Source organism: Colossoma macropomum, unplaced genomic scaffold, assembly GCF_904425465.1.
Source record: "Colossoma macropomum unplaced genomic scaffold, Colossoma_macropomum, whole genome shotgun sequence".
Lineage (NCBI taxonomy): Eukaryota > Metazoa > Chordata > Actinopteri > Characiformes > Serrasalmidae > Colossoma > Colossoma macropomum.
Window position 1 is genome coordinate 39,851,232 of NW_023494793.1, and position 25,235 is coordinate 39,876,466.

Genomic DNA, 25,235 nt, shown 5'->3' on the forward strand with positions numbered 1-25,235 from the left:
ATTCAGGTCTTTATAGTTTAGTGGGTTAAATGGCCTTGTAATGAAAGCACACTACTCAAGGTATCGACACTTATTAAAAGGTTCTTCCTCAAATCTGTGGCCTTGACAGACTTTCGTTCCTTGCTGGCTTCCATTCAGTGTGGGTCACATTAGCATTTCTGACCAAAATCTTCATTTCCTGTGATGTGGAGTAGCTGAATGTCAGCTGTTAGAGAACGCGCTCGAAAATAATATGCAGCTTCAGTATCTTAAGATGTCTTAAGTGTCTATGTTAAACTGATACCTCCTAAAAGTGTTTGTAGATTTAATCCTAAGTTCTCTTACAGGCACACGAAAGGTTAACTTATTAATGTCCATATCTCAAATTTCAAATGATCCTTTGGTCCAAATGAGTTCTATGAGCACAAACCTGTAGAAAAAGTTCAAATCCATACTGCTTAAAAGTTCATTTTGTTCACAGAAAATCCAAATTTTATTGTGTTTAAAAAGATTGAAAGTGACCTGGTGAAAAAGAATGAATGTAAAATAATATACACCACCAATATAAAACCAATTTGGTTGCAGACAAGCTTATAAAATGGTTCTAAAATGATCAGCTTGTACACCTTTACAGCTTTCAAATACAGCTTTCGTACAAGATTCCAAAAAGACTGAGAAACTGAACTGTTTAGTAATCATCAGACATTAAAGCAGTAAAATTAATGTACAGAATTCAAGATATTCCACAAGTAGAGTCAGATGAGAAATCTTGAGTCAGATAAATAAGTAAATACATCATTAGAGTGTATTCTTTATGATTTTATTCACTTCTTGGTCAAAGAATTCCTAAAGATGATATCCACACTGAAGTGTTTGTTCATTTAGGTTGATTTAAGTTATATCTATTATAATTTTCATCACTTTAGATCAGTGGTGAACCGGGACTATTAGAGTTATATTAGTCCCAGTTTGAGCCGTAAAAATGTTGGTCAAAAACAAAGGGAGAAAAAAAAAACAGAACTGCTAATTTCTACTAGCACCCCTATGGGATTCTGGTAGTATGTTTGCGCTAAGCTAGCGGCGATTCCCAGTCACATTTTTTGACCTAGTGACATTCTAGATTAAACCTGGACATTTTGAAACGTTTAATAGACATTTATAGATTTTTTCTATGTAGCAGTTTTACAGCGACTCTTTCAGTAAAATCCCTGATATAGAGCTTCATTTCTAACAAATGACTGAAACCTGATTAGACTGCAGCTCACATTCACAGTCATTGACATATCTAGAACTTCCAGAATGCCTTAAGTGATGTTTTCTCACTAAACTGGTCACAGCAAAATGTGATTGGTTGATTCCAGTTTGACTTAACAATTATGTTGGTAGTTAATCTGCAGTGTTAGGCCCTCTGTTCAGCTCCTGAAGGCCTAACCAATGGGAGAGCTCGCTTGACTGTATCCACCTAGATACCACAGAGAAAAACAATCCTGATTGGACTTTTTTTGTTACAAGAATTGAACCCTTTTGTTTCCAACCAAAACTGAACAATGAAATAAGATTGTTACTGCAATACGTACAGAGTGTAAATGATTTTAAATGATTTCAGAGAAATCATTAGGCCTTCTCTGGTGGCATAGAATGCCCTAAGGGTTCTCCACTGTTTTAGACCTAAGTTCTGTGGCTTTTCTATCATGTTTAATGTACAGGGTAAAAAATGATGCAAATGGTCAGGTTCCCTGTTTACATTTTATACCTTATTATATGAAGTTAATGAGCTCATAATTCGAAGATAACCACGTTACTAAAATCGTTCATTTTCCATTCAGTGGAGAATCTCCATTCAGAATGCTGTGTACTAGGCTAGGCTTAATCCCTGTCTGAGAAGCTGAGCCTTAATGTTATGACATTTGAAATGTTGGTATCCCTCTTATTATGAAAAAGTAAGTGACCTTCATTTTGGCCAATGTTGTGTTATTTGTCTCACGCTCTTCCAGACACGCACTCACGCAGTGTGGATCAGGAGGAGCGTGTGGTTCCTCTTTTTAAGCCACGGCGTGGCTCAACATCCAACACTTAGCAACACACACTTCCTTGTTTCTCACTACACATATCTGCTGGAGTTTGCTACAGAGAAAACACAGCTTTCAGGGCATTTCCAAAGACTGAGGTTTCTTATAAATCAGAACAACCGATGTGTCAAAATGCTACTTCTGTCTTCTCGAATAAAGAAGCTGGTTTAAGGGAACTGAGCTGGGTAAAGGGCAACTATATGGTTTAATTTTACATTGATCTGAGCTGAGTATGAATCCTTAACTCTCATCTGCAGACCTACATCGGGCCTGTGTTGATATCGGTGAATCCGTTCAAACAGATGCCGTATTTTACAGACCGGGAGATTGAGCTTTACCAGGGAGCTGTAAGTCACTCACTGATCACATGACTACAGTATAGAGATGCACCAATCAGGAGGTTTTATTGTGATTTATTCTCTATAGAGCCCTGCTGATGACTGAAAATAATGCTCGGCCACAACTTACTAAGGTGTGGATACGGGATCCTAATGCATGGCTGTGACTCAAAAAGGCGTGGGAATGAGATAATTATGTGGTTGCCTCAATTGAGTAAGGTGTGATAGTGATATAAGTATGTTGTTGCTCCAACTTAGTAAGGCACGGAAACAAGATCTTAATGCATGGCCATAACTCAGTAAGCCGTGGAAATGAAATAATTATGTCGTTGCCTCAACTTAGTAAGGCATGGGTGTTGGATAATTAGGTCATGGCCTTAACTTAGTAAGGGGTGAGAACCAGATATTTATGTCATGACCTTAACTTAGGGATGAGAACCAAATAATTATGTTGTGGCAACAACTTAATATGGCGTGGGAATTAGATGATTATGTTGTTGCCTTAACTGAGTAGAGTGTGGGAATGAGATAATTATGTTTTTTGTCTCAACTGTGTAAGGTGTGGGAATGAGATAATTAAACCATGGCCACAACTGTGTAAGATGCAAGAACCAGATAATTATGTTGTGGCAACAACTTAGTACGGCATGGAAATGAAAAATGTATGTGGTTGCCTCAACTCAGCAAGACGTGGGAATGAGATAATTAAGTCATTGCCACAACTGAGTAAGGCGTGGAAATGAAATTATTAAGTTGTTGCCTCAACTTAGTAAAGCACAGGAATAAGATAATTACATCATGGCCTTAACTTAGAAGGGGTGAAGACCAGATAATTATGTTGAGGCAACAACTTAGTACGGCGTGGAAAGGAGATAATTATGTTACTGCCTCAACTTTGTAAGGTGAGGGAATGAGATAATTAAGCCATGGCCACAACTGTGTAAGGTGAGGGAATGAGATAATTAAGCCATGGCCACAACTGTGTAAGGTGTGGGAATGAGACAACTAAGCCATGGCACAACTGTGTAAGGTGTGAATGAGATAATTAAGCCATAGCCACAACTGTGTAAGGTGTGGGAATGAGATAATTAAGCCATAATTAAGATAATTAAGCCATAATTAAGCCATAACTGTGTAAGGTGTGGGAATAAGATAATAATTATGCCATTGTCTCAACTGAGTAAAGCATGGTAATGAGATAATTAAACCGTGGCCATGATTTAGTAAAATGTGGGAACAAGATAATTAAGTTGTGATAATTAGGTTTCGTCTTTTGTAAGTCATGGCTACAGCTTAATTATCTCATTCCCACACCTCACTCAGTTGTGGCCACTAGTGACCAACAGAGCTCTGTACTTTACAGGCAAACTGGCAATTTAATTTGACAATTTTATTTACTTTTTGTTTTTTTAACCTGAAGTTCACACTGTCTATAAACCAAATTTGCAATATAAGTAACATTATTTTACATATAGGCAGACCATTGAAATTCTTAGATAAAAAGACCATCACCTATTTAAATAGGCTGGTATTATCAATAATAATTCTGTTCTTAATATCTTGCCTGGTAAAAAAGGTTAAAAAATCGTAATAAAAACATGATTAAAATAAGGTGCTTTACCCCATAAAGCTCCAATACAGATTGACCAAACTTATGACATTGTCTGATTGCTAAGTGTGTACTTGGAGCAAAGATCTGCAGCCTGTTTGCATGTTTTCTATATTAGTTTGCAAAAATATATATTAAATAGAACATTTTTCCGCTGAAGGAACATCTGATAAAAGCTCAACCTTGGAAATGAAAGTCCACCCCCCTTGTGTAATGTCCGCACTCATCAAACTCAAACCTTTGGACCAAACGTTTTCAATATGTGCTTCTAACAACAGTTTAGAAAAGAAAACTGTTAAATTATTTAAACCCTGCTCTTCATACCATGGTAGACACTATGATGAACCTGAAGCTAAGAGGATAAATATACTCAAAACATTAGCATAAAGCTGTTTTGTGATCAACTAAAGCTTTACAGGATTTTTCTGTATTAACCCTCTGGGGTCCACAAACCCGTGCATCAGATTGGATGTTTCTGTATCTGTTTCTATCTTTGTAATAATCCAGTGCAGAAATCCAGTTCAAACACTTCCTGAATCTGTAGAGTCGCCCTTTCAATTCCATCTCATCACGAGATCATACGATACTCACATCTGGAGTTATGAGCCTATGAAGAGGGGCTGAGACACATCTCGTCTGCCTCTCACCGTGTGGAACCAGTGGATTCGTGAGTGCATCTACATTTAGTGTGAAACTGACTGACGGACACTCAGGAAATCACTAAGGACTGACCATCACGCCGGAAACCCTTCATTCTTCATTCAGTCCACATCGGAGACACATGTGAAATGGCGTGCAGAGAGTTTACAGCTGCTGAAGTTGCTGCGGCGGTTTTGGAAAGTAGCAACAAGAATAACAGAGCATTTAAATACAAAACATGAGTATCATTACATGAAGAGCCTTTAAAGGTGGATTTAAGAAGACATGCACAAAGCAAGAAAGTGTCCTCGAACCCTAGAGGCTTAATGGACAAGTAAAAAATCAGACATCACTCAGGAAATGACTCAGACAGCACAGTGTCTCCAAATATTTGATGGACAGTCATTCACTATTTGTCTCACACAATCTCTCCTCTGTGTCTGACTGTATCTCTCTCTCTCTCTCTCTCTCTCTCTCTCTCTCTCTCTCTCTCCCCCCAGGCGCAGTATGAGAATCCTCCACACATCTACGCCTTAACGGATAACATGTACAGGAACATGATGATTGACAGTGAGAATCAGTGCGTCATAATCAGGTGACTTCAGTCGAATCAGTCATTGGTTGATTCTGTTCTTAAGCGCTGTAAAAAAGTGTTTACCCTTCTTACTAATTACTTACAAGAGTAACAGTTTGCATTAGTTTGACTTAAGACGAGCTCCAGTACAGTAAGTATATCACATACATTGGGTTGCATTTAATTAACCCTTAGAAGTCCAGAGTTATTACTGTTGTTTAGGGTTAGGGTTGCTATGTTATTCAATTAATGCAGTTAATTAAAGTAATTACACAATTACATTATCATGTAGTCACGTAATGAATAATATTTACATTCAGTTTTCACTCTGTACCATCTGAGTCTGCACTTCTTACTTTTTTCTGTTTGTTGAAATGTCAAGCAATGTCAACAACGAGGCCTGTCACTAACATTTTAGCTGACAATTAATCATATTAATAAAGGTAATTGTTTTAATTGTCTTTTTTCTTCATGCTGGACCTTTTAAAGTGGCTAATTAGCTCTCTTGCTTCCTAAAAGTTAATACGTAGAAGCTCATACCTGATGACAGAAACAGCTGAAGCCCCTTGAACAGCTATTGGCCTGCCAGCAGGCCCAAAGTTTTATTACACACTTCTATAACCAAAGAAAAGCTCAACCAGTTTGCACTGAAGCCCCTGTAGTTACTGAATAATAAGCCTGAGTATAAAATAAGCTTGGGACTCGCCTCTGCCCTCTAAAGGTGTTATTAAAGCTGCACTAAGTAATATTTGGGGATTTGGAGACCTCTCTGGTAGAAATGTGTAACTGCACACAACGTGCAGAACACTTTGTAACATAGGTTGTGCTTCAGACCCCACGAGCGGATGAACCTGATGATTGTGAATGCGCTAAGAGAGAATTCATAAAGAAACTTGGTAAAAGACGTTTCTTTCAAGAATATGAATGAATTATCTGCTATTGTTGTCATTTTTTCATCAGTATAATGCTGATTTTGCGAGACCTAAACATCAAACCAGACCTCCTTTTTGAGGCTGTGCATATGACGTTAATATGTAAATGCATGTGGCATGGTCCGAAAAACTCACCCCAATGCCTCTGACTTCAAATTATTATTATAGGCTTCACAGGGCGACTCGCCGCAGCGCACGCATACCGTATTTTAGTGTTCTCCTTACTCAGTAATGCTACTTCTTTCAATTTTAACACAAAAATCTTACATAGTGCAGCTTTAACAAACATAAAATAACAAGCATTACTCAGCGCCGCCCTCTAAAGGTGACATTATCAAACATAAACATTATACCGCCCTCTAAAGGTGATATAGCGCCAGTCAGAAGTAAGACCTATGTAGTGTCTCAATTAAAAGCGATTTCTGCTTTCCTTTATTTTCATTTATTTGTCTCAGCCAAACAGTTGAAAACCCACCCAGTGTTAAATAGGTGGGGGGTGGCAATGTATGGATATGTAAAACGACAAAATTTACAATCACAATTGTACAAAATTGTACAAAAAAAGATTTACAGTAAATGAATGATTTCTTAATGCTGTGGTTCTCAGGCCAGTCCTGACGGACCCCCAGCGGTCCATATTTTTGCTCTAACCCACCTGAACCGAGAGTACTGAATACCTGGTACAGGTGCATTGCAAGCCGGGTTATAACAATAAAGTGGTACTGACGTACTGACACCACTGACTGCTAACTTCATATAAATTCTCTATAATGCGAGGCAGTGAATTAACACGGAACTGAGTGTTTTGCTTTCATTATTATAGATATTATCTTTAAAACGGGGTACCTCATCCACTTTGCTGCCTTTTCTCTTGGTTTCTCAGAAGTGCTGAGGAACTAAGACTGAGCATCATTTCCTGCTTGATTAGCAGAACTGCTAAGTCTTCTGCTCACCACAGCACAGTGTTATCAGTCTAGTGCTTGATTTAGAATGGTTTCAGACAGTGACCTTTGACCCTCGGCCTCCAGGACGGCGCCTGACGAGTCCTTTTTAGATTAGAGAGGCAAAATCTAGCCAATTTCAACCCAAAGCAATTTTGAAGTGTGTCAGCTGTTCCACTTCCTGTGACCTTAATGCCCTGCTGTGTTTTGTGTGTTTGTTTTCGTATATTATGAGAACAAAATGTCCTGTGTGCGTATGAGTGCATACATATATATGTATTATGCGTATGGGCCGTATGACCACATGTCCTGACAATCTATTAAAACAAACCTGTGTGTGTGTGTCTGTAGTGGAGAGAGCGGCGCAGGGAAGACGGTAGCTGCTAAATACATCATGGGCTACATCTCCAAAGTGTCTGGTGGTGGAGCCAAAGTTCAGGTACAGAGAATTCTCTGAAGTACAGCTCTGGTTTACTCCAGCTCACAACAGACATAAGACAGGTAATGCAGGGAGCTAAAAAAACAAAAAAGTGGACTGTCTGTGCTGTGTTTATGTAGAGATCAGGTTGTATCAGAGGTGTAAGAAAGCATCAGTGCGTCAATCTAAAGGTTATCATTCAAGCAGATTGATGGCCCTTTTATCAGGGGATTCCAGTTTGATGGAACTGGAAGTCCAGGATAAGAAGATCTCTCTGGGTGGGTAGGATGATCCTCCCTTTCCCTGTATCACTCAGTGTGATTCTAGGCAACATGAGCATCTGATAGCTGATGTAAAAGAATGAGCAGTTAGTGTTTGCCTACAAGCGTGTTAAGCTGTCCAATTATGGTGAATCGGTCGCAGTGGAGCTACAAGAGTCACAGAGGAAGCTCATGCTAGTCTGTATCCTTCTAGCTTGGTAGCATCATGTGATTGGTAGAGACCTAGCTAGCGAGAGGAATGGGCAATGACTAAATTGGTCGGACAATTGGGTAACAAATAAATAAACGAGTAAATAAAAGGTTAATTAAAGTATGTGCTTTAATCAATATATATATATATATATATATACATATATATATATATATATATATATATATAGGATTTTTTTTAGATAAACTACATATATATATATATATATATCCTTTCATTATATTAAAACAAGAATCTAAACAAAACTTCTTCTTTTGTTTTATATATATATATATATATTATATATATATATATATATATATATATATATATATATATATATATATAGTTTATCTAAAAAAATCCTTTCATTATATTAAAACAAGAATCTAAACAAAACTTCTTCTTTTGTTTTATTGTCCACTATTGTCCACAATGGTACCTGTAGTTACATTCGTGTTTTCAAGAAGATTCTAAATTTCACCAAAATAATAGAATCAAATCAGATTGTGGTAAAATCTGAGATTTCATAGTGAGTTGAATAATTTCCTAAAGCAGTGGTCACCAGCTCTCCTCCTGGAGATCTACTTTCCTGCAGAGCCTGGTTCCAACCTGCTAACACTTACCTAACACTAATGTATCTGATTCAGCCAATCAAGGGCTTCTAAGGGCTTCTAGATCTCGAAGGACCAGGGTTGGTGACCACTGTCCGAAAGAATTGCAATCTTGCTGAATCACTGATGTCACAGATTTGAATATGTAGAGTTCGTGCATTTTGTTAAATTTGGATCATTTTTAGCAATTATCTGAGAATAAATCAAGTGTGTGTGGGAAAAAAATGAGGTCATATATTATTAGCAACTAGAGGTTTGCTTTTAAGGGTCAAGCAGAAATGTAGATTACAGGGAGCCAAGTTGATACTGAATGTTCTTCAGTATCACATAATCATCATATACACAGAAGAACAGCTCTGGTCTTTGATATATATGTTTTTGTTGTTTCTCAGCATGTGAAAGACATTATCCTGCAGTCCAACCCGCTGCTGGAGGCCTTTGGCAATGCTAAGACGGTCCGTAACAACAACTCCAGTCGCTTTGTAAGTTTCCCACTCATAACTGCTTCTCTACACATTTAAAGCAATGTGAAAAATGTAATTCCCCCCCTTTACCCCAAATGTAATCGATCAGCCAAGACATTACTGGTGTCTGAAGTTTGCTTCTTTAGTTTTGCACTGCAGCTACGAGGCTAATGTAGCTAACAAGTGGCAGCAAGCTCTTGTACATCAATTAGCATCATGCAAGCTGCACACTGTTTCTGAGGGCGCATTGCACAGTCATTTTTAATCTTGGATGGTCACATTGTGTTCTCTGAATGCTGCTTCTGGCTGCACATCTCTATAGCGTCATTGCTGTCAATCTGCTGCGCTAGCTAGCTGTTGTTTCAGTATGTACAGTCAAAAAGCTCTGACAGGAAGCATTTCCTCTTTTAGAAAGCGATTCATTACTGACTACACTGATAAAAGCGTTGCTTTACTTCATTCAAATATGTACACCAGCTTCATGTGAATAAAACACATTACATCAACTCAGTTCTTGCCAAAAGTAAGCAAAGTAACCCACAGTAATTGTGATGTAATACATTTAATGTGCACATTTGAGTCAAATAAATCCAAAGCAATGTTTTTCTCAGTGTAGTGTGGAGCAGTTGGTAAAAACAAGCTAAACAGCTGCTGTTTATTTGTGTCATGTTCTGTGAAATCATGTGGTTTAGGGTACTCGACGACTGCAGCTGTCACTCAAAACCCGCCTTCCTTTTGATCCACTTGGTCAGCGGAGAAAAAATGCTCAAACTTTGGCTGCCTGGAGTTGCGCACAGAAAACGGGGGGGCATAAAACATGAAAGCAAAGTGAAAACGACAGAAAAAAGGTGCATAAGACCTGAAAAACACAGAAACTCCATCCTGGCTCATCACCCAAATAGCAAGCATATATCAGGCCACTGACTTGATAAGGTCAGCTGACTGTCTGCCTCTGCTGGTCCACCCTTGGACCACCCAGCTTGTTGTCCTGCATACAAGGTCGAACTACCTTGATAGCAAGAGGATAGTGGACCATTGTTGGCCCGCTGATGGCAGAGCTGGTGGTCCACTGGCGTTTTGCTCAGTGTTTTCTGGGTGGCCCACCGATGTTTAAGCAGAGTATTAGGCAAAATTCCACTTATCATCACTCATTTTCCACTCACAGTCCAATTTACTGATTTTTCCTTCCTTCTTTTCTTTAGTTGTAATTTGTAAATTAGTGTAGTAAATCATTTGAATCCAGCACAGTGTCAGCAACAACATATACATTCTAGAAATCATTTTATATCAGGCCCAGTCATAATGGTCTCTCTCAGTTATTTGTAATGTTTGTCTTAGCTTATTTTCCAAAATAAAAGGCTCTGTGCATTTAAAATCTGTTTGGGGAGATTAAAACTAGGTAGAGCTTGTGTGCAGGACAATAATCTGGGTGGTCTGAGGGTGGACCAGAAGTGGCAAACAGTCAGTGGGGTGCCAACCTAATCAAGACTGATATATGCTTGCTATCTGGGTAGTTTTTAATCCCCTCAAACAGATTTTAAATGCACACAGACTTATTTTGAAAAATACACTAACACAAATATTACAAACAACTGAGAGGAAAAAATGAATGACTAGGCCTGATATAAAATGATTTTCTAGAAAGTCTTGTTGCTGACACTGTGCTACATTTAAAAGATTTAGTAAATAATGTGCAAAAGATAACGGAAGATGTCAGGAAAAGAGGTAAACTGGGCTTTGAGTGGAAAGTGAGTGAAGAAAAGTGGTATTTTGTCTAACACTCTGTTTAACCGCCAGTAGGCCACATGGAAAATGCTGATCAAGAAGCCAGTCGGCTGCCAGCTTTGCCATCGGTGGGCCAACTCTTTCTATCTAAGCTTTTGCCTCAAACTCTTTTAAGTTGTTAAGTTATCTTTACCAGACTTGCTTATGTGGTTTCCAACACTGTATGATGCACTTTTACTTTTAAACATGGACACAATTATGGACAAAGATAACCTTTGAGGTAGCCGCTACTGTTTTTCAGCTATGCTGATGTATTTCGCGCATGTCTATAGATGACAGTGTGTCACACACTGTTAGAAACCACATAGGCAAGTCTATTAGAGATACTGAACACCCCCACATGGTTTAAGATCAGTGTGTTATGACTTAAGCATGAAGACTGCAAAGTGCTATCTGGTTATCTGGTTACTTATTATTACATTAGACTCGTGACTCCAGTGCAAAACTAAAGAGGCAAACGTCTTTACTCAGTATGCTCTGACTGATCTGTATGTAGTGTAAAGGGGAAGCTGTGCAAGTTGTGTTAACTATTCCTTTAACTGCACATGAACATCAGTATTCGCTCCATCAGAGCTGTACGTTTTGATGATCACTGAGTCTTTTTTAATTAACAGGGCAAATACTTCGAGATCCAGTTCAGCAGAGGAGGAGAACCGGACGGAGGCAAAATCTCCAACTTCCTGCTGGAGAAGTCTCGAGTCGTGAGCCAGAATGAGAACGAGAGGAACTTCCACATTTTCTACCAGGTCAGAGTTAGAGAGACAGAGAGAGAGAGAGAGAGAGAGAGAGAGAGAGAGAGAGAGAGAGAGAGAATCAGATGGGGAGAAGGAGAAAGAGAAAGAAAGAGCGAGAAAAAGGGAGGGAGGAGAGAAAGAGAAAGAGAAGGAAAGAAAGATTGAAAGGGAGAGAGAAAGAAAGAGAGAGATTGAGAAGGAGATAGAGAGCAAGAGAGAGAGTGATTGAGAGAAAAAGAGAGGGAAAGTGATTGATAGAGAGAGAGAGAGAGAGAGAGAGAGAGAGAAAAAGAGAGAATCAGATGGGGAGATGGAGAAAGAGAAAGAAAGAAAGATTGAAAGGGAGAGATTGAGAAGGAGATAGAGAGCGAGAGAGAGAGAGCGATTGAGAGAGAACAAGAGAGGGAGAGTGATTGAGAGAGAGAGAAAGAGACAGAGAGAGAGAGACTGAGAGGGAAAGAAAGAAAGAGGTTGAAAGGAAGAGAGAGAGAGAAAGAGAGAGTGTGAGAGAGAAAGAGAGAGAGAGAGCTTGAGAGGGAGAGAAAGAAAGAGAGAGAGAGACTGAGAGGGGGAGAGAGAGCAGAAAGAGAGAGAGAGAGGGAGAAAGAAAAAGAGAGAGATTCAGAGGGAAAGAGAAAAAAGAGAAATTAAGGGAGAGAGAGAGAAAGAGAGAGTGAAAGAGAAAGAAAAGGAGAGAAGGAGAAGAAAATAGTTCAGGGGGTTTTTACTGTATGCAAAAACAAACCCACCGGTTGTGAACTGTTTATAAGGACGCTGACCGGCTCTTCACTCTAATGCCCACCGGACAATAAAGACAAACAGCGTCTCACAGTTTAGCAGAGGGACTGAGAGAGAAACAGAGGAAGAGAGAGAGGAAGAACACAAGCGAAAGTGAGAGAGGGAGGTGAAGGTACAGAGGTAACGTGCGAGTGCCAGTCCTTGTTGCTGTGTTTATGGGTGTGTTTGGGTTTCAGTCTCACCCTCTGTCACTGACATTCTATGGTTTTCCTTCTTCTCACGTGTTTTTCACAGTACAGTAGGCCTGTCTTTCCAACCAGACCACTTTCTTTCATAACTCTTTTCATTCACCCTTTTTTCCTCTTTGTCATTAGAAACTTGATCTCTCCTTCTTCAGCTTTCCCAGTCGGTCAGTTTGTTCTCTGTTTAAGGCCGTTTACGCTGACCCTACATTTCACATCAAATACTAATATACTAAGAAATACTGACAGCTGGACAAAGGGCTGAAAAACCAAATGAGTCTGTGTAAATGGAGAACGATTCTTTCAAGAACAGTGTGAAAGGGGAGAACATTCTAGAATACCATGAATGGTGAGAACGCTGTAGAACAGTGTAAAAGGGGAGAATTATAGTAGGTAAATGAGAAGAAAATTCAAGGACAGTATGCTTGGGAGAACATTCTAGAACAGTATGACTGAGAAAATGTTCTAGAACAGGGTGAATGAGTAGAACATTGTTCTAGAATGTCTTCCCAGTCACACTGCACTGGGATGTTCTAGAACTGTGAATTTTTTTTCTTTTATTTAGGCTGTTTTGAATGCTGTGCCAGTTCACACTGTTCTAGAAATGCCCCCCTTCATACTGTTCTAGAATGTCCTTCTGATCAGACTGTTCTAGAGCTGTCTGCATCAGTAAAGACATCCTGGAACAGTGTGGATGGAGGAAAACATTCTGGAACAGCATTTCAGCATTGTGAGGACACCATTCTAGAGCGCTATGCTTGTGAGTACATTCTAGAACAGTGTGACTGGGAAGTCGTTCTAGAACAATATGCTTGGGAGAACATACTAGAAAAGCATGACTGGGAAGACGTTCTACAACAGTGTGAATGGAGGAGATCATTCTGGAACAGCATGATTGAGAGGGCAACACTCTAGTACTAGTAGGAAGGAACGTTCTAGAACAATATGACTGGGAGGAATGTTCTAGAACAATGTGAAGAGATGACATTCTTGAACTGTGTTAATGAGGGAAGCACTCTAGAATCCCCCAACAATCACTCACAGTTGCTGTACACCTACTACGCATTTAGGTCTGTTGGTGTTCCTTACTTTATTGAAGCTGATTCTTTTTGGTTCCAGCTGATCGAGGGGTCATCAGCACAGCAGAAAGAAGCTTTGGGCGTCATGACCCCGGACTACTACAACTACTTGAACCAGTCTGGCACCTACAAAGTGGACGGCACCAACGACAGCAAAGAGTTTCAGGAGACAATGGTAATAATAATAACATTTAAATATCTTAGTGTGAATTTCTGTATTTATGTTCCAAATATTGGTTCTGTTTAGATGTTTAACTTGTTGCCTTGGTGAACATTATGACCGTTCAAGCCCTTAAATGGCCACGGCCTGCTGGTGGGCCCAAAGCTTTAACAATTTGCATTGTAGTCCCTGTGGCCCCTCATCCGTGGGCTGTTTCTGACCACGAAGCCCACGACTGAAAGGTACTGGGCTACTGTCCACGAATGAAAGGTTAGAAGAGCCACTCTTGGTGGTGGACCATACTCAGTCTATCATTGATATTGAAGTGTGTAAAAACCCCAGCTGTGCCCGAAACACATCAGCGTCACTGCTGTGCCAAGAATGGACCAGTACTTCAATAATATCTGGTCAAAAAAAATCCTGTGGTCAGAAACTGACCAATGGTAAGTGGAGTATAGGGCACTTGATAAGTTATGCAGCAACAGATGGACTGCAGTTCCATAAATGTACTCCTATATAGTGGATCTATAAGGCAGAACAATATGGTTCAAATATGTTTTTTAGACAGCTCACTAAATAAAAAGAATAATTGATTAATGAAATAAATAAATAAATAAATAAGCGTCACATGAAAAAACGTGATTACATGTGCTGGTTCAGGGCATAACGTTGCCTGTGATCACATGTAGTAGGTAGGTGTTTCTAATAAAGTGGCTAGTGATGTAAAACTACAAGGTAAGTGTTTCTAAGAAACAAGATTTTTTAAAAATAAAATGGAATTGTATATTATACATTGTAATATATACTACATATATATGTAATTACATATATACTATATCTGTGTCTATATAGAGTGTATAAACAAAATACAGTCGTATGTACGTGTTCTTTGTTGATGATGTCACTGATGATGAACTGGCTGGTAATGACTGTGTGTCTGTTGCAGGAAGCCATGCAGGTGATTGGCATCCCGGGAGACTGTCAGATGCAGGCCCTGCAGATTGTGGCGGGAATCTTACACCTGGGCAACATCAGCTTCATCGAGGCTGGAAACTATGGCCAGGTGGAGAGCACAGACTGTGAGTGGAGAGATCCAGCACTGTTTCACAGATCTGTCTTTACTGCTGGTTTATTATGACACAGACAGTAATTTTTATTTTTTTTTACATCAAAATATATACAATATATTTAAACTCACTGTCCACTTTATTAGAAACCCCGTCTTGTATTTCCACTCACTGGTCACTTCAGCTCCAGACTATGTTTGTTGCTGCACTCTGTCTGTTCTCTCTGGTCAGTCTCTAACAGTACACCAGCAACGTAGGTTTGGCTTTTTTGACATGAACAAAGATGTGAAAATGAATTGCCATTTTTGATTAGATTTTTTATACTAATATTTGTATTTTAGATTATAATAATTTTATATTGTATATTATTTTATATACTAGATACACCAACAAAACAGCCTAGAAATAGACTACTGCAGGTTTTAAAGTGATATAAATACAATATAAACATTTTTTTATTAGAATAATTTTATTATTATATATATATATATATATATATATATATATATATATATATATATATATAATAATAATAATAATAAAAAATCACCGTAATTAAATATTTTACCTTTTCATTATATTAATTATTAGAGTTTATAATAATTAAATTATTATAAATTATTCATTTTAGCAGTTGCAGTCCTGAAATCTGGCTGTACTGCAGCACCCTCAGCCCCCACATCCCGCTTCCCTGGTTAAAGGGGAATTTCACCAATTTTTCAAGATTTCTGAATAATTCAGTGTTTGAGTCATTCAGAGCGGTTTGATGTGAAATGGTTCACTGTAGAGAAACGTACAGACTCTGATTTCTTTACAGTGGTGGTGATAGAAGTTTTCCATGTAAGGCTGATGATCAAATAGTCATAAATCTGAAAAAGAAGTTTTCTTTAGCGACTATTTTGCCTCACAACACCCTGCGTGTATCACTCCACCATGAATAGATTGAAATAAATGGATTAAAATATGTTTTAAGCCAAAACTTTATCACAAAATAAAGCATAAAAACACAAAACATGAAACAATAAGTCTGACACCAGGCAGCATATATCTAACTATTTTATGTAATAATTTTCTGTGAGGGAGCTTTTAGAGGTGGACGTCTGGTTCCTATCACCACCACTGTGAACAATTCTGACTCATCAGTTTTCTCTAGCATAGAGCATTTCACACCAAACCACTCTGAATGGCTCTGTTTACATCATAGTTACTTAATTTAAATTAATTATGTAGTATTTTTTTAAAAAATGGTGGAGTTCCCCTTTAAAGCAATTGATTTCAAGCTCAGGATATTTTTATAGGTTAGGATATATTTTTTCTTTCTTTCTTTCTTTTTTCTTTCTTTCGTTCTTTATATCTCAATTTCTTTCTTTTTTTCCATTACAATTAAACACTGTTATTTTCTTGCTTTGTGAACACAGCATTGCTTTCAGGAAATGCATGTTTAGTTGATGTGTGAAAACCACATAAGCAAACAGCATGAGGTCATTTCCATCTAGTTCACCTGCGACTATCAACCTTTATCATTTTGCAGCACCAGCTTTTTGAGTGAAATATCTCTTTAATGTCAGAGTGCTCCACACCAGTCTCTGAGTTTAACCACACTTAAGAGTTCAGTTCCAGCCCTGATTCAATACGTCTGGCTCTAATATGTACACTCAGTGGCCACTTTGTCGGAAACCGCGCCCTTTTAGCTCCACAGTGAGAGACTGCAGCTTACTGCTGATGCACAAATTGCGTTAGCCACTCTGGCCCCTCATCCGTGGGCTGTTTTTGACCACAAAGACCAAAAATGAAAGCCGAAACTGCTCACAGGGAGAGGTGAGAGGATGACTACTGCCCACGCATGAAGAGCTAGAAGAGCCTTTCTTGGTGGTGGAGCACACTTATCACCGACACTGTGTGTAAAGTCCCCAGCTGTACCTGAAACACATCAGTGTCACTGTGCTAAGAATGGACCTAAATAATATCAGGTCAGCAAAGTCCTGTGGTCAGAAAATAAACCAGGCAGAATGGAGTAGAGGGCAGCTGATAAAAAGTAGAGCAACAGATGGACAACAGTGGACCTATAAGGTAGAAAAACGGTAGAATGTTTTTCTAAAAAAGTGGGAACACAAGGAAGGAGTTTCTAATGAAGTGGCCAGTGAGTGGAAGTGTAAGCTAGGAGTTTCTAACGAAGTGGCCAGTGAGAAGACGTATGCTAGGAGTGTCTAATAAAGTGGTCAGTGAGTGGAAGTGTAAGCTAGGAATTTCTAATAAAGTGGTCAGTTAGTGGAAGTGTAAGGTGCCTGTTTCCAATAAAGTGGCCAGTGAGTGGAAGTGTGAGCTAGGAGTGTCTAATAAAGTGACCAGCAAGTGGAAGTGTAAGGTGCCTGTTTCCAATAAAGTGGCCAGAGAGTGGAAGTGTGAGCTAGGAGTGTCTAATAAAGTGGCCAGTGAGTGGAAGTGTAGGGTGCCTGTTTCTAATAAAGTGGCCAGTGAGTGGAAGTGTAGGGTGCCTGTTTCTAATAAAGTGGCCAGTGAGTGTAGATGCATTTAAAAGGCTTAATTAATTTAACTTTGAGAATTTATGTAACTTCAATGTGATTTTTTTTTCTCGTTCTCTTGGTGCTGGTCAGTGTTGGCCTTCCCTGCGTACCTGCTGGGCATCGACCAGAACTGGCTTCAGGACAAGCTGACCAGCCGCAAGATGGACTCCAAATGGGGGGGCAAATCCGAGTCCATCAACGTGACCCTGAACCAAGAGCAGGCCTGCTACACCCGTGATGCCCTGTCTAAGGCCCTGTATGCCCGTCTGTTCGACTACTTGGTGGAGGTCAGGCAGTGTGATTACAGGCTCTGAGCATTTTCAATAGGAGTTTTGAAAGGTGGCTGATTTTATTTTATCCAATCTATCCAGGCCATAAACAAAGCCATGCAGAAGCCCATTGAAGAGTTCAGCATTGGAGTTCTAGATATTTATGGATTTGAGATTTTTCAGGTAACCTGATGAGTTCATTTTGCTTTGTAGCCTCTTTCAGTCTTCTGGATTATATTACATTATCCTTTTTGTGTCTAACAATATTTGAATGTTTCAGTAACAGCAGTTTGTAGAGGTATTTTAATATTACGCATGTGTCTGTCTGTCTCTCTGCAGAGGAACGGCTTTGAGCAGTTCTGTATAAACTTTGTGAATGAAAAACTGCAGCAGATCTTTATTGAGCTGACTCTGAAGGCAGAGCAGGTACACATGAGCTTTTACAAATCCTGTCATTAACATTGAGTGTGTTTGCATGCACTGAATAATCCAATAACTGCAGAAAATCAGATTTTGTCAGTAATCCGATCAACACATTTGCATGCACTTGGGTAATGAGATAAAAGGGGAAACTCCAGGTCTAAATGAATCAGGCCGTAATCAGATTTCAGTAATCAGATTTTCTTACAACCAGCCAATAAACTCACAGAATAAGACATGACGTAAACATAATGTAAAACTCAAACTTCATGCCGTAGCTTTTTTTTTAAACGCATCACGCCACTTTACCTGAAAATATGAACATGCATCATTTAGAAGATGAAGAAAAATTAAATCCTCAATTTCGTCAAGCATGTATTTGGTTTCAGTGTCGCTCCAAACATGTTTTGCTGCGTCTCACGGCGACGCTGCTCGCTTATTTCCATCATTTCCATGGTCTGTTTTCACACTTGCAGACTGAGAAATCTGAAAGAGTTCACATGCACTGACAAATCTGACTACTGAGCTAAAATCCAGCCTCTTTGTCTGATTTCTTAAGTTGATTTTCCTTACTCCGATCTAAGAAATCTGAGTGTGCTGTTTACATGACAGTTTGAATCAGAAAACTGCAGAAATCCGATTTGAGTGCATGTAAACGCACTCAATTAGTTTACTCTAATACTGGCATGATCTTAAGGGAAGTCCCACAGATTTTTCAAAATTGCTACATAATTCAATGATTGAAATGTGAAAAGTCATTTTTGCATTGTGGTTTGATGTGAAATGGCTCATTGTGTAGAGGAACTTACTGACTTGGATTTGTATACAGTTTTACTAATAGGATGTCTACAACACAAATATTGCCATTTGAGCAGTGAGCAGTAAAGCCACATATATATGTAAGTTGTACATACACAGTTGTATATGTAATGCTGATAATGGTAAAATAGTTCAATTTAAAAATAACTAAAATAAATAAATAAAAATTGAACTCTTCAGATTCCTCTTCAGATTCCAGGTTCCTATCACCACCATTATAAACAGTTCTAACTCTTTCTCTAGTTCTTTCTCTAGAACAGAGCATTTCACACCAAACCACTCTGAATGACTTTGTTTACATCTTAACCATTTAATTATGGTTAAGTGGAATTTACCTTCAACACTATAATATGTTTGAGAGGGTTTTAATCACATTGTTGCTCAGGTCTGATTTGCTTTTAGTTATGTTTATCATGTCTGGTCAAGCTGAACAGTATGTTTTATACTGTTCATTCTGTTTCCAACAGGAAGAATATGTCCAGGAAGGGATCAAATGGACGCCTATTGAATACTTTAACAACAAAATAGTGTGTGACCTCATTGAAAATAAATTGGTAAGCATCAAAAAATCCAAAAATCTACTGTTTGCAGCGATTTATCCATGATGAATGAACCTCATATGAAGAAAAATAGAAACTGAAAATATACAGGTTGAGAACCACTGGTGTCGTACATTACATCTATACAATTATCATTTATACACTTACAGATTAAAGTTAATTAAGATTGAAATTGCAGTTTCAGAGCTTTTAAAGCTAGTCTGTCAATTTGGGTCATCAATTTCAAAACCCAAAAAAAGAGGAGGAAAAAGACTTGCCAATTTCTGCTAGCACCCGTATGGGATTTCTTGTAGTATGTTAGCACTAAGCTAATGCTGGTGTGCATGAACATTTATTGGCTGTTCTTGATTAAACACAGATGTTTAAAACATTCCATATATGTAAAGCTTGTAAAAGACATTAACATATATTGTGTCTTGTACTGTATCTTGCAGTTGTACAGTGACTCAGTGAGTCAGAGCTGCTGCCGCTCTTTTCCATTTCTAGCATCTGACTGAAACCTGGTTAGGCTACAGCTTGTATTCGCCATCAGTGACATATCTAGAACTTCCAGAAGGTCTAGAGTGACGGTTGTTATCACTAAATCAGTTCCATTGTAAATCAGAACCTGATTGGTTGATTCCAATGTCAGGTCCTAATTATGTTGGTAATTAATCTACCATGCAAGGTCTTTGGATCAGATCCTGAAGTCCTAACCAATTGGATCAATTTCATTGGCCGTTTCAGGATTTAAACTTTTGTTTCCAACCACTGGCTTTTTGACTTCACTCCTCCAGTACCTCCTTTCTCTCAGACGTTTTTGACATCAAGGACAAGATAAACACAACAACAACAACGAAGTTTACATCACTTCCATTCTCTTGCCTCTCTCCCCAGAACCCCCCAGGTATAATGAGCGTGCTTGATGACGTTTGTGCCACCATGCATGCCAAGGGTGAAGGGGCAGATGGCACTCTGCTGCAGAAGCTGCAGGCCGCGGTGGGCACACACGACCACTTTAACAACTGGAACTCAGGCTTCGTTATCCATCACTATGCAGGCAAGGTGTGTAATGGGAATTTAAAACTGGCACTGAAGGGGAATTCCACTGGTTTTTACTGTACTACTGTAACAAGCCTGACATTGTAACAGTGGAAGAACCCTTTTTGGTGCAATATAGAACCATTTTCGAAAAGCTTCTATGTAGAACCATCAGCACATTCTCCATCAATCCAAAGAACAATTCCACAATGCAAAGAAGCATTTAGTCATCCAAAGGGTCCTTTGAGTGCTAATAGAGCCATTTTCTTGAAGAACCGTCATTTTTAGGCGTGTAGCGTTAAGAGACATTAATTTCTATCTGCTACATCTGTAGAATACAGTCGATTATCACAGACAATCATTTCTTTGTACTTAGAAAAGTATAGAAAAGGACATTGACTTGAAAAGCATATATATTAAAAGCCAATAGGGAGATGCTTCAGCTTTGTGCTGAGTCAATTAGAGGGAAACTGAAATTACACTGCAAAAAATGTTATCTTGTCAAGTATCTTAAATATAGTAAAAAAATGTAATATTTCTATTGTTGATTAATTATGATTATTTAACTTCTTTCTAGAAATTTTTTACTTGTTTATCAAATAAAATTATCTCACTATATTGGCAGATCATTGTGCTTGTTTTAAGAAATGAGCTTGAAACCAGCAAAATTATCTGCCAGTATAATGAGATCATTTTACTAAATAAAATGACCTAAAACAAGAGCAAAGTTCTGGAAATAAACTAGATAATCTTATAATAAGTGCACAACCATCTCTAAATTAGAAATATTAGATATATCGACTAGATTTAAGATCACTTCACTTGACAGTAATCGGTCATATGCTACAGATCTGTTTGTGTGGGGTTTAAGCCCTAATGCTGTACAACTTATTAGACTGAGTTTTCCATCTTGACCCAAATCAGGTCTCATACGACATCAGCGGCTTCTGTGAGAGAAACAGAGACGTGCTTTTTCCTGACCTCATTGAGTTGATGCAGAGCAGTGAGCAGTGAGTATTCTTCGTTCTGCCCTCCTGTTGAGATATAATAACCCAACAGTTACAAGACCTCTATAAAAGTGACACTGACACATTTTACCTCTTTACAGTGCCTTCATCCGCAGCCTGTTCCCCGAAAACCTCAATACTGACAAGAAAGGCCGACCCACCACAGCTGGATCAAAGATCAAAGTAAGACCAAGAATCGTCATTTTTCCTCTCTTGTTTAATGTATATGGGGTTTCCACCTGAGTGTGGGGTTAGATGTTGTCTTCCACATTGTTTGCATTGCCTTATAATATAATAATTGCATAATAGTAATCTCTGTATTATAACTAGTGTTGCACTGGTACTGATACTGTGTCAGCATGTGCGCCAATACTGGCACTTAAATGCAGTATCGGTATCAGTGATGAGGATACCGATACTTATGACCAAAACCACAAAGCAATTTCTGACACGTGCGTGCACACCAGCAGACAGACCTTAACACCACGTCAGCAGTGTGGGACGACAAGCAGCAGTAACAATGCTCACGGCAGAATCTGTAACGGCAGTTTAAGAATATGCTAATGGAGCCGCTAAACTGAACAGCTGAGCTGCTTCTTTCAGTAGTCACTCATCTGCCGCTGTGTGGTGACTTATTGTCTGGGTTAATGTTACTGAGAGAGCCAAGGGAACCATAATGATAGCCTTTAGCCTCGATTCAGCTTTTAGCATAGCAGCTCGCAAGTCGGGCCTCAGTCAGCTGTATCACTCAGCAGCGGGGTCAAAAAAAAAAAACACTAAAATCGCTAAAACTGACAACATGAGCGGTGATATTTACTGAACTGACGCTCAGAGATGCAGCGCAAGTGAACAAGACGCACATATGAGACAAATGACTTGAGAAATTTGGATGTGAAACAACATTCAGCTCCGTTTTTGAGCCGGAGAAGCTGCTGTGTGCTGATGTGTAAACAGATGTGATCTGTTTACTGTTCAGTTCTGTTTAACTGGTTCTTATTACTAATTATATCATAGTAAATGCTAAATATTTACAGTACATAAACAAAAATGAGTTTTCTTAAATATCTATCAAATATAATCCAACAAGTAAATGCCATCTAGCCAAGCTGAGTGTGTTTTATTTGGAACGCAGAACATAGATTTTACCAAAATAAAATATTTTTAAATTGTAATTGTATAAATATCAGGACTACTAAGTGAGTTCGTTTAGATAGAGTTAGTATCGGTATCGGTCAGTATTAAAGGATCGGGTATCTGTATCGGTATCGGAAAGGAAAAAGTGATATCGGTGCATCTCTGAAAATAACACAGTATAAAACTAACTGATGTCCCCAGAGCACCGGGGATGGTGTAGTGCCCATGTTCACCTGGGAAAAAAATAACAGAAGACTTTTAGTGCCCTGACCAGGAGCCAGCCATCAAAACAATTTTGACCAGTTTTGAATAATTTGGTAGAAAATAATATGGCTGGTTGGGGGTGCCCAAGTAGGACGTCACCTACTGCCCCCAAATGCCCAGAACTGGTCTTTTTAATAGCACATGAAGGTTGCAAAAGAGCCAAATGAGCCATTTCTTAAAGGTCTTTTGAATTGAAGAGACGACAAGCATCTATATAAAGGCTTGTGATTCCTTTATGGTTCACTCTGTCAAGGCAAGTTTATTCATATTGCACCTTTCATGCACTGCTGTCATTCAAAGAGGTTTACAGATGAGAAAATACATTTCAATTCATTTAAAAAAGAAAGCAAAAAAGAATAGAAATTAAAAACATGATTTAAATAATCGATTAAAATTAAAAGAAAAAATCATTAAATTAAAAATCAAATAAAAAGAAATTAATGTAGGATAATTAAAAATCAGATTAAAAATTAAATTAGGATAAAAAGCTGCCTTTACAGAGATGTACTCTCCAAATAAAACTGGCATTATATACGCCATTGTTTCATTTCAAACACAGGTTGCTGGACTACAGAGCCAAAACTGAAAAAAACATGTCACTGTCCAATTACTTATGGACTGCCCTGTATGTTTGATAATTATACCACTATTCCTGGGGCTTTTGTGTCAGTTCTTGATTGTGGGTCAAGGTGGTAAAGACTTAGGTAATTGTACTTTATATGTATGCTTAAGTATTATTTTGGAATTGTACTTTAGATGGGATTTTTTTTTTGCATAATTCAGTTTTTGAGATGTAAACAGTCATTCAGAGTGGTTTGATGTGAAATGGTTTACTTTGGAGAAACTTCTCAGGTCTCTTTACAGTGGTGGTGATAGGAACCAGCGGTCGCCATGTCTACAACACAAATATAGCCATTTTATTTACCGTACACAATCACCACATACACGTCTTCTGAGTTTTTATATGGAATCTTGGTGATGGTAAAATAGTGCTGATCTGGAACGATTTCTTTGGGGAATATTTATATACTCATAACACACTCCATGTACCTCTCAAGGCATTTAAAACACACGTTTTAAACCGAAACCCTCTCAATACTATCATAAAACAGTTTCTCAGGCATCAGACAGCCCTTTCATGTTGTAGCTTTCAGAGGCGCGTCTGGTTCCCATCAAAACCACCGGGAACAATTCTGAGTCAGCAAGTTTCTCTTTAACAGAGAATATAATTTCAATCCACTGAGGTAAAACGTCCAGTCAAATTCATACAAATGTAAAATGAAACTGCCCACAACTGTGCCTTCTTGTCTCTGTGCGAGGACTAGCACCACAGATTAGTCACCGCATTTCACAGCACCAAATTAACTTATTTGTTAAACCATTTAGATATATACTTAAGATGTTTAGGTACTTTTTTTTACCTCTGCTATATTTTTGTCTCCATACTTTTTAAATCAAGTTTTAATACAGTACCTATACTTTCACTTCACTATTGTGTCTCTGTTCTTTTCTCATCTGTTGTGGTTTTAATACCAGATATAAATATCTCTGACCTGTTTGCCCTTTTTGCCCATTTCCAAGGAGTTGGTCAGTTATTTTGCAGTTTCACTGACTGGGTTACTCTGGTCCACAGAGGCAGGCTAATGAGCTGGTTGATACGCTGATGAAATGCACTCCACACTATATCCGCTGCATCAAACCCAATGAGACCAAGAGACCCAGAGACTGGGAGGAGAGCCGGTGAGTCCAGACTTTAGGCCAGTCCTGCTTCACCACCATTGAGCAATATGTACAGCTCTCTTCTTCAGTTTATTGTAGTGTTCAATTAAGCTACTCATGGCTGTATGTTACAGTGATTTAACCAAGGCTAATTATTGTTAGACATGCTGCAAAGCAGAGTAAAGCAAGCAGTATAATTTAAATGATGACAATGAGCTACGGTCAAACACTGTTATTAATAAGGATGTGGAAGGCTGCTTTGTGCAGTGGATGAATCACAGTCAGGAGGAGGTCTCAGAACAAATAATGCAGTGATTAGGACCAATCACAGTCAGGATGTCTCAGAACAAATAATGCAGTGATTAGGACCAATCACAGTCAGGAGGAGGTCTCAGAACAAATGGCACTCTGTTTAGGACCAATCACAGTCAGGAGGAGGTCTCAGAACAAATGATGCAGTGATTAGGACCAATCACAGTCAGGGGGAGGTCTCAGAACAAGTGACACTGTGTTTAGGACCAATCACAGTCAGGGGGAGGTCTCAGAACTAGGACACTGTGTTTAGAACATGAACAGCCCAATGTTTTTTATTAATGTGGCTTTTATGTGACCATTGCATTTCAATGACACGTATACAGTTGAAGT

General features: G+C 38.6%; 1 protein-coding gene across 1 annotated transcript in view; it reads left to right on the forward strand.

Moving 5' to 3' along the window:
- myo1f (myosin IF) overlaps nucleotides 1–25,235 on the forward strand; it is a 56,054-nt gene that overhangs the window by 16,686 nt on the left and 14,133 nt on the right. The window contains exons 3-17 of the mRNA XM_036579528.1: nucleotides 2,306–2,395; nucleotides 5,135–5,229; nucleotides 7,433–7,520; nucleotides 8,977–9,066; nucleotides 11,448–11,579; nucleotides 13,667–13,801; nucleotides 14,733–14,865; nucleotides 17,469–17,665; nucleotides 17,750–17,830; nucleotides 17,987–18,073; nucleotides 19,354–19,440; nucleotides 20,323–20,490; nucleotides 21,391–21,476; nucleotides 21,575–21,656; nucleotides 24,505–24,611. Of these exons, the coding sequence (XP_036435421.1) occupies nucleotides 2,306–2,395; nucleotides 5,135–5,229; nucleotides 7,433–7,520; nucleotides 8,977–9,066; nucleotides 11,448–11,579; nucleotides 13,667–13,801; nucleotides 14,733–14,865; nucleotides 17,469–17,665; nucleotides 17,750–17,830; nucleotides 17,987–18,073; nucleotides 19,354–19,440; nucleotides 20,323–20,490; nucleotides 21,391–21,476; nucleotides 21,575–21,656; nucleotides 24,505–24,611 (1,658 nt within the window). The remainder of the gene's footprint in view (nucleotides 1–2,305; nucleotides 2,396–5,134; nucleotides 5,230–7,432; nucleotides 7,521–8,976; nucleotides 9,067–11,447; nucleotides 11,580–13,666; nucleotides 13,802–14,732; nucleotides 14,866–17,468; nucleotides 17,666–17,749; nucleotides 17,831–17,986; nucleotides 18,074–19,353; nucleotides 19,441–20,322; nucleotides 20,491–21,390; nucleotides 21,477–21,574; nucleotides 21,657–24,504; nucleotides 24,612–25,235) is intronic.